Genomic DNA, 8,807 nt, shown 5'->3' on the forward strand with positions numbered 1-8,807 from the left:
GATACCTACGCCAACCACTCTGTTGCGAGTGCAGGGCCGTCCACCATTGCTGCTGATCCGCCTAGTGTGGTCCGTCCCAGGGACAAATGGCTCAGGCCGCCGCCAGGAGCTATTAAATGTAACAGTGATGCAGTAGTCTTTGTAACATCGGATCAAGGTGGCTTGAGAGCGTTATTCCGGTCATCTGATGGTACGTTTATGGCCTGTCATAGTACTCGTATCCCTTTGATTACGGATGTTCGCATGCTAGAAGCCTTGGCACTACGCGAAGCTATTTTTTGGGTTGTAGATCTAAACTGCATAAATGTCTTTTTGGAGTCTGATTCCCTTTTAGTTGTTTGTAGTGTTAATGCTTCTTGTTCCGATCTCTCGGATTATGGTTCTATTATACAGGATTGTAAAGTTATTCTTGAGTCCAGGCACAATTTCAAAGTGTCTTATGTTCGGCGTCTAGCGAATAGGAGTGCTCATGTCGTTGCACATCATGCTCTTTCCAATACTAGCGAGTTTATTGCTTTTACTGCACCGCCTTGGCTGCAGGACATCATTTGTTCCGATTTGATTCTTTGATTAATTGATTCCTTCATTAAAAAAAAAAAATCGAATTTACAATATAAAAATAACAGAATTATTTTAGTTAGAGAAGAGATTCAATTCACGATTTCAATATGAGAGACCTAATCGACATTTTTAAAAAAATTGAGATGTACAAAAAATAATTCTAAATCCTCTTTCATTTTTGTTTATGTTCTCTTAAACATCGGATGTGTACAAATTCATACAATTGAACGTTGAAAAGTCAAGAAAGATTGGCTTAACATGTTATTGTGTCGCTATCTGTCTTCATTTTGTCTAATCCTGTCATTAGTTTTGGAAAAATATATAAAGTATTGTTCTATTAAGTTTAGACTTTCTAATTATAATATTACATGTACCTATATAAATATATATAAACGCAGTTATTATCATTATTGAGATAAAAAAAACAATAGAGACCAGTTAAGAAACAAGTTATATAAAATTCCTAAAAAAAGTTTCGAATTTGTAAATTTTTCATAAATTCTTTTGTAAATTTTTCTTAGTTACTTTGATCGTTTGAATGTAGACACAAGACTGAATCACATAAATTTTTTTTACGTTTTTTTTTTAACTATTCAATTAATTCACATGCGGACTTTTAATCTCCTAACAATTAAAAGTTATCACTCATGTATTAGCTAGAGATTCAGATCGAGGTATTTCCCTCTCCTTTCTCTATAACATTTGGTCAATATATGTTTACTGAAGTTTCTAAAAAAAATGAAATAATGAGAGCATATTCTAAAAATTTATAGACATGAAATGGGGAAATTACATCCATGGCTACTGAATCATCCAATTTAACATTGTGACCGCTGAACTTCAATTTTTAATAATATGGTCACGAAACTTTACACTTTTTAATACCGATGGTCACTCAACTTTAACCAAGTTCTCAAAATGACTATTAACAATCTCAAAATGAAAATATTCAAGAATTAAAGTTGTTCAGAACGATATTTACCATGAAACCACATTTTTTATTTTCCAAAATCACCTTTTTTGGAACTTTCTCTTTCTAAAAATCCACTCTGTCTTCTAATCAAACAACACCTAAATGATCTCAAAACGAAAATTTTCAAGAATTAAAGTTACTTAGAATATAATTAACTCTTCGATTTTTTTATTTTCAGAAAATCAGTGATCGTTTTGAGACGTTGAGTGGCCACGGGTGTTAAAAAGTGTAAAACTCAATCATACTGTTAAAAATTGAACTTCAGTGGCTGTAAAGTTCAGTGGCCATGGATGTAATTTACCCGACATGAAATTGATATCACCAAAAAAAGAGATATATGTGAAATTCAAAGGAATATTATTCAAATTAATAAATAAAACAGCCTTCATTTTAATTTATTCAATGAAAAGAAATACATAAGAACTCCTCAATCTTTCACATCCATCCATAAGTACTCAATTATTTCAGAAATAAAACAGTAATTAAGATTAATTAAGCAATTCAGGCATCAGGATTAGCCAAAAGATAAGCTTCAAGAGCTTTAAATAAAGCCATGGATTTTTCTTTTCCATTATTAACTTCTTCTTCATTCATCTGATGATCACCAATAGTGTAGTAATGGCTCTGGTTAGTCATGACAGTTCCAACTCCATCTGAAGATGCTTCAAATTTAATGTCATTTTGTACCTTTTCAACTCCTTTCAATACATCTCCTTCAATTACTGTGTAGCTATAAGTTAACTTCTCTTCATCTATGGCTTCTACTCTCTCCTTCACATACTTGAATGGGAAACCTGAATATTAATTATATATGTACAAGTGTCAAAACTCGCTATCTTTTAATAATCGTGTTATCTCATCTATATATTTTATATGATTATATATGATATAAATGACACGGAAATAATAACAGTATCAAATGAATCATGTGAACCAAGTTGTCTTTGCAAATGGTGTAAGAAAACATCTTAACTAGGGAGATTCAGCTAGTGATGGAAGCAAATTTTTGGGGTCAACCAAAAAATAATTAATTAATTTTATTAGTCTCATCTTTTTTATTTAATATAATGTTTAGTCCTTTTATTTTAGAAAACACATTATAAGATTCCTATTCTTTGTCATTGACAGACTAAGCCAGGCTTTTAGATAAAAAACACTCTCAGTCCAAGCCCCACTCACCCCTGTTAATTTAGGTGGGTTCAGACCAAACTGGACTCAAACTTAAACATCAAATTTCAAATCCAGTCCATATAAACTTACTTAAAAATATATACATAATTTTTAATAAAATAAAATAAAATTTATATCTCAAAGTAAATATCTAATATATAGATTTATTAATTTATTGATTAATATTAATAGACTGGCCGGGCTGGGTCGGTCCGTGCTATTTTTATCAATCCCAAGCCCGTCCAAAATATAGACGGGCTTTAGCGGACCTGGGTCAGACTGGCCCTAAGATCAATTTTCATTGTCCAAGCCCGGTCCAAGGGACACGAGCTTGGACGGACCGGACGGGTACCCGAGCCCGTGGACAGATCTAGTCACTGTTAACTCTTTGTTCCTTCTGTCTATTTTTTTAAGATTTTTAACTGTTATATTTCACATAAACAGATAGAAAATAACAGAGTAACATAGTCATTTTATATCGTACTATAGCTGTCCTGAAAGCTAATATATGTTCGGTTAAAAATCTAAAAAAAAATAAACAAAAATACCAAAGGTTTAATAATATTGATAAAAATTAGGGACCTTATTATAATGCGTTTTTCAAAATAGATGGATAAACAGTGTGTTATGTAAAAATATGAGGACTAATATATTATTTACCCTTTTTTATAAGAAATCCGCCACAGAAATGTTCGTCGACGCGGATTGTAGAATAACAGAGTTGTACTTTTGGCAACGCCATATTCCGTCGCTAAATTTAAATTTTGTTACTTTCTCCTATGTTTGAGGGTTGACTGACTCTATGTGACCTATGTAGTTCCACTTCTGCTGAAATGGTATCGCAGCACCCCAAGACTCCCTTCCCAGACGGAGGGCCGACCGAAACCACCTCTCCCAGGGTGAATTCCGGTGGCTGGAGTACAACAGACCTCTTAATCTCTCCTCCACTACCTAAATTGATCTCCGATGCAACTAAAACAAGTACATATACTTCCATCAGTTTCATATTACATGTCTTTCTAAGAGTTGTACAGAAATTAAAATTATTAGCTATAATAAATCCGTTATTCTAATTAACCTTCACAGACTGGCATTTTATTGCAGAAAGAATATGACTGATCATATTAAATGATATGTATCATGAAACAAAAAAAAAAAAATCTCTAGAAAGACATATAATATAAAACCGATGGAGTATATTAGAAGAATTACGAACCTTCACCGAAGTTGATTTGCCGGATAGTCCCAACTCCACCATCTCCTTGAATAACATCAACACTCTCAATAACTTGAGGCATGACTTTGGTAAGAAGATCAGTGAGATTGTAGACAACTGCTTTGAATATTCTGGATGGAGGAAGTGCACACACAACCACTGTTTCAAATGTCACTATACCCATTCTTAATTTTCTCAAACACAAGAAATTGAATGGATAATTGCTGTTTAGAACAGTTTTAATTTGTGTTTTGGGATGGAAAATTTTGAGAAAGGGAGGTGCTATTTATATATAAATATATTTGGTTAAACTCTAAATTATTTCATTATCCTTTTCAAATATAATAAGGTTTCCCATGTCTGTTAGTTAATTAAATATTGGGATATGGACAGATTCAGATATAAAGTGAGATGTAGAAGGTTGAAAAGTCAAGAAACATAGACTTAATATGCATGTTCACTTTCCTAAATGCAATTAAATACTGATAAGATCTGTTCATCAAGAAAAAAAATTACTGATAAGATCCAAATTTGTTTCTACCAAAAAGTTTGAATTATCTCCAATGTATTAAACGGTGTAAATTTATTTCTAACGTTTTTAAAGAATATTAAATTTACTCTTACCTAATAGAAAATTTGACCGGACTAGCTTGACAGTTATTTGATTGTAATATGGGATTCTTAAAACAAGTTTTTCCATAAACTAAAGTAATTTCGTGTATTTTCATAGGTTGTTTGGAACTACATTAGTAATAAAAAAATAAACATTTTAAAAACTTTGGCATGATTTTATGATCTGTTTATAAGTAATTTCTCATAAGAATTAAGTTTATAGATTTTAAAGAGGTATAAAGGATCTTTAATAGATTAAGGAAGGGATTAAAAAGGAATGACTAACTTCCCTTTATATCGTTTTTGCATTTATGGAGGAGTTACATGATCAGTCATCTTTTTTTTCTAGTTCTTATTTTTTCTCTCTTTTTCAATAACCGTAGAATGGAATCCGACCATCATCTTGAAGTAATATCGTCATATTCATCATCCTCATGAAGAAACGTTTCAGCTGAGTGCAATTTTGTTGCAAGATCAATTGATTTCGGTTGATGAACTCAAAATTTAGTGCTTTGAGATTTGGTGTATTTAATTCACATAATTCGTTTTCGTGGTGTGTAAATTCGTATTTGAATAAGTTTTTTTTTTTTTGTCTTACAATGCTTGGTATACTTGCCCTATGTCATTTGATCGAATTTGGTTCATTAGAGTTGAAATAGGGTTTAATTCGATTTTCTTCCTTTTATTCGTAACTATTGACAGATTTGACAATCATTCTTTTGCAACTAGTAGAATAAGTGTCAGAGTTATGAGTCTAGTATGTGAATCCAAGGTTCTCTAGCCTGAAGGGAATAATGTTGTAGCAGTAAGTGCCTTTATATGTTGATAAATGAAGCATTTTTCGCATCGTTAGGGTCCATGGGGATTTGCTGAAAACCTGAGATCGCATCAAATTGAGACAAAAATTTGTGACTAGCTATCTGGTCGTCCAACTAGTTAAGGTTAGGCAGAGGATAACAATCTTTCAGGCACTCTTTATTAACATCGGTAAAGTCTACACACATTCCATAGTTCTTGTTGCTCTTCTTTATAAGTACTACGTTAGAGAGACAATCAGAGTAGTGCACCTCCCTAATAAATTTAACAGTTAAAAGCTTGCTAATCTCGGCTTTGATGGCCTCCGGCTTGTACTAGGAGTGCATCATCTTCTTTTGCTTGAACGGTGTGTGCAACGAATCGATTTCCAGCTGATGTGTTGTGTGATCGGGGAGACTCATGTGATGTGCGTTATAGTCTAAGCAAAGACTTTCTCATTTCTAGAGAGGATCATTTGGATTGACTCTGCCAACTCTAGGGAGAGTTGACTCCCCATTTTGACGATGTGTCCCTCGACGATTGGAAGATTGAAGACTGGCTCAATGGGTTACTAGTTGTATCCGTGTATGTCTTCCATGATGTCCTCGAGTATCAAATTTGTTCGGGGGTAAGTGTGTCTGCCATTGAATTTCCTTTCTAAGCTAGTGGTCTTCTGTGATGACCAGATTTCCTCGGGTATTAGGGAGAGTGAGAGTGAGGGCGGAGATGCTGATGGTGGCTGTTGCAGCTAAGTTGAAGGGTCTTCCCACAGTTGCGTTGTATGTGAGCCAAATGTCCACCGCCATCTAGTCAACCTGGATCTTGACTTCCTTGACTCTCTATAAAGACGACGGGTAAGGAGATAAGGCCTAGAACTGACACTTCGATGTCGAAAAGTCTGACCATTGAGAAGGTGCCTTCCTAAAGTTTTCTTTTGATGCGCTTTATTTCCTTCAAAGCTTTCCAGGTTAAGAGGTTGATAGAGCTCCCTGTGTCCACCAAAATTTTGTGCACATTGAAGTCTGCGATGGCCAGTGTGACCACCAGAGCTTTGGAGTGGAGGGTGTTGAAACACAATTTCCACACTAATTTTTATTTGACAAATCTATCTAAATTAAAATTAAAATCCCTAAGATAAATTCTCAACACATTAAATTTAAAAGCTTTGATTTATTACTATTAATGTGTCTGTTGAGTGTTTTGGACAAATTAAATTCTAAGTGCAAAAGATATTAAAGATAAAGCCCAAGCACATAAGCCAAGTCAAGACCCAAGAAAGCAAAGAAGAAAGTCAAACGGATCAAAGGCTTTTGGATCCACTCAGCCCAGCAGAAAGAAGGATCCAAAAGAAAAGCCAATGCCTTCACAACGAAGCTGCTGACTTCGAAGGGCAGAAGAGAAGGCAGACAAGCTACAAGTTGACTTCCTAACATGTTGACAAAGCCTATCCAATTGAGGAAAGATTCAGATGCAACAGACGAGTTGTCGATGTGCTGTCTGGGAATCTTTGCCAAAAATGGAGAGACAATATGAAGCATACTGAGTAAAGCAACTGAAGCACTGATCAACGAGACATAGAAGACTTCGTTCTTATTGGCCGTGACACTAGCTGCTGAGGATGAAAGGGATAGTAGAGCCATTTCCCTCAAACGGTTATTTCGAAATTCGAAATGACTGATGCCTTGAAGTGTCACTATAAAAGGCCTCTCATTTGCTTCATTGGAACTTTATCTTCACAATGCAAAAGCTCTGAGCAAATTCATACTTGAAGTTTCATCTGAAAGCAAAGCAAAGGCATTTTACACCAACTCTTATTTCTGTGTGTAAACAATTGATTAGATCATTCAAGTGTTCTTTCTTTTAGAACAAAATATTATCAATCATCAAATCTAGTTAGGAGACTCTGAGTTGCTCGGTATTTAGCAATCAGAGTTGAATAGTGCTGAGTGTAGGTATATAGAGGACGGTACTCTATAACTGCTCGCTGACTATTGTAAAGGGTTTCCGCTCTACCCAAAAGAGCTCAGTAGTGCATTAAAGCTCGAAAAATAAATTCTGGGGACTAGATGTAGGCAGGAAGCCGAACCAGGATAAACTGCTTAGTAACATTTTCTATCCCATCTCTTATATCTGCTTACTTTTATTTCATATTTGACTTAAGCCTGCTGAGTTGCTTGATCTAGTGCTGAGTTGAGGAATAGACTTCTAAGTGCTATTTCCTGAATCAACATCAAAAACAACTTTAGTTGCTGATCAACTAAAGCTGCCTCTGACCGCACTCAGTATCATTGTGCTAAGTAATTTGTGTGAGAAAATACAACTCACAATTTAAACAAGTCAGTCTAAATACTTAAAATTTAAATAGTTCCTTTAACCCCCCCCCCCCCCCCCCCCCTTAGGAACTTATTATCATAACACATGGGACCAACAGAGGGTTCAAAGAGGGGGTTGGATGGGTAGCGACTCTCATGCGGACTTTTCTTCTTTTTCTAGAGGAGCTGCTCTTGGAATGAGATGGTGCTCCTTTTCGGATGACCTGAATTTCCCCTTGGTAGCAGGGTCTCTTGGAATCCTCCTGCCTCTATGGGTACTCACGAGGCCTTTGGTGGTTGACCGCATGGTTGGAAACTCTTGGCGAGGCTCTTTGCACGAGGAGTCCGTCAATCTCCTTCTATAATTGGTTGTAGTTCTCTATCAAGTGCTTGGACGGTTTTTTCTATTTTCATTATTGCTCTTTATCTATCCGGGGCCTATGGATCTTTCCGATGAGGACACATTGCTCAGATGCACGGGCTTGCAGGGCGGTGGCTGCACTGCTTTGTCATCCCACTCTTCCTCTTGCCTTCAGCATTAAGGTAGAGGGTTGTCATCTCGTTTTGACCTGGCGATTTCCTTCGAGGCGGTTGTTTGCCTAGCCTTTTCTTCTTTCTTATCGTCGCCATTGCACTTGTATTTTTTGGACTCCTCATAGCCCGTCTGTCTATCAATGTCATCATAGCACACAAAAGTCTCCACCATGGCTATTAGCTCATTGAAATAACGGGTACTCTTGCAGAAAAATTTCTATTTCAATGGCTCACGAGGTGTTCCTTTTAAAAGAGCATCGTGGGCTACTTCTATATTTAGGCACTTGACTTGAAGTCCAGGTGATGAAAACGGGACAAGAAATTTCTGACGGGCTCAGTTGGCCTTTATTGTAGATAGTTTAGATCCGAGCTAGTCCTCCTCACCAACAGTTTGTGTCCCTTTTTTAAAGGGTGGGTTGTTTGCCTTTATTACAAGCGTGCCTTTTGCCTTATGGCTGCGACAGTATTAGGCCATAGGTGGGCACGCTGTCCTTGATCCACATACCTAATCAATAATAAACATATTTATATGTGTTTATAGATGTGTGTATCCTTATAAGACCTAACGCAACAGGAACAAAACAAAATATTTCATAACTAATAGTTGATTCGGCGCAAGAATACCCTAATAGAA

The 8,807-nt window shown here is 35.8% G+C and overlaps 1 protein-coding gene across 1 annotated transcript; it reads right to left on the reverse strand.

The window, feature by feature from the left end:
• Positions 1-1,874: 1,874 nt before the first annotated feature.
• On the reverse strand, positions 1,875-4,222 carry LOC136216981 (major allergen Pru ar 1-like). Its single transcript, XM_066003536.1, has 2 exons — positions 3,921-4,222; positions 1,875-2,328 (listed from the first exon to the last, which is right to left on the reverse strand). The coding sequence occupies exons 1-2, from the start codon at positions 4,102-4,104 to the stop codon at positions 2,036-2,038; spliced, it is 477 nt and encodes a 158-aa protein (XP_065859608.1). The 5' UTR covers positions 4,105-4,222; the 3' UTR covers positions 1,875-2,035.
• Positions 4,223-8,807: the final 4,585 nt, after the last annotated feature.

Source organism: Euphorbia lathyris, chromosome 2 (assembly GCF_963576675.1).
Source record: "Euphorbia lathyris chromosome 2, ddEupLath1.1, whole genome shotgun sequence".
In the NCBI taxonomy this organism is placed as follows: Eukaryota; Viridiplantae; Streptophyta; class Magnoliopsida; order Malpighiales; family Euphorbiaceae; genus Euphorbia; species Euphorbia lathyris.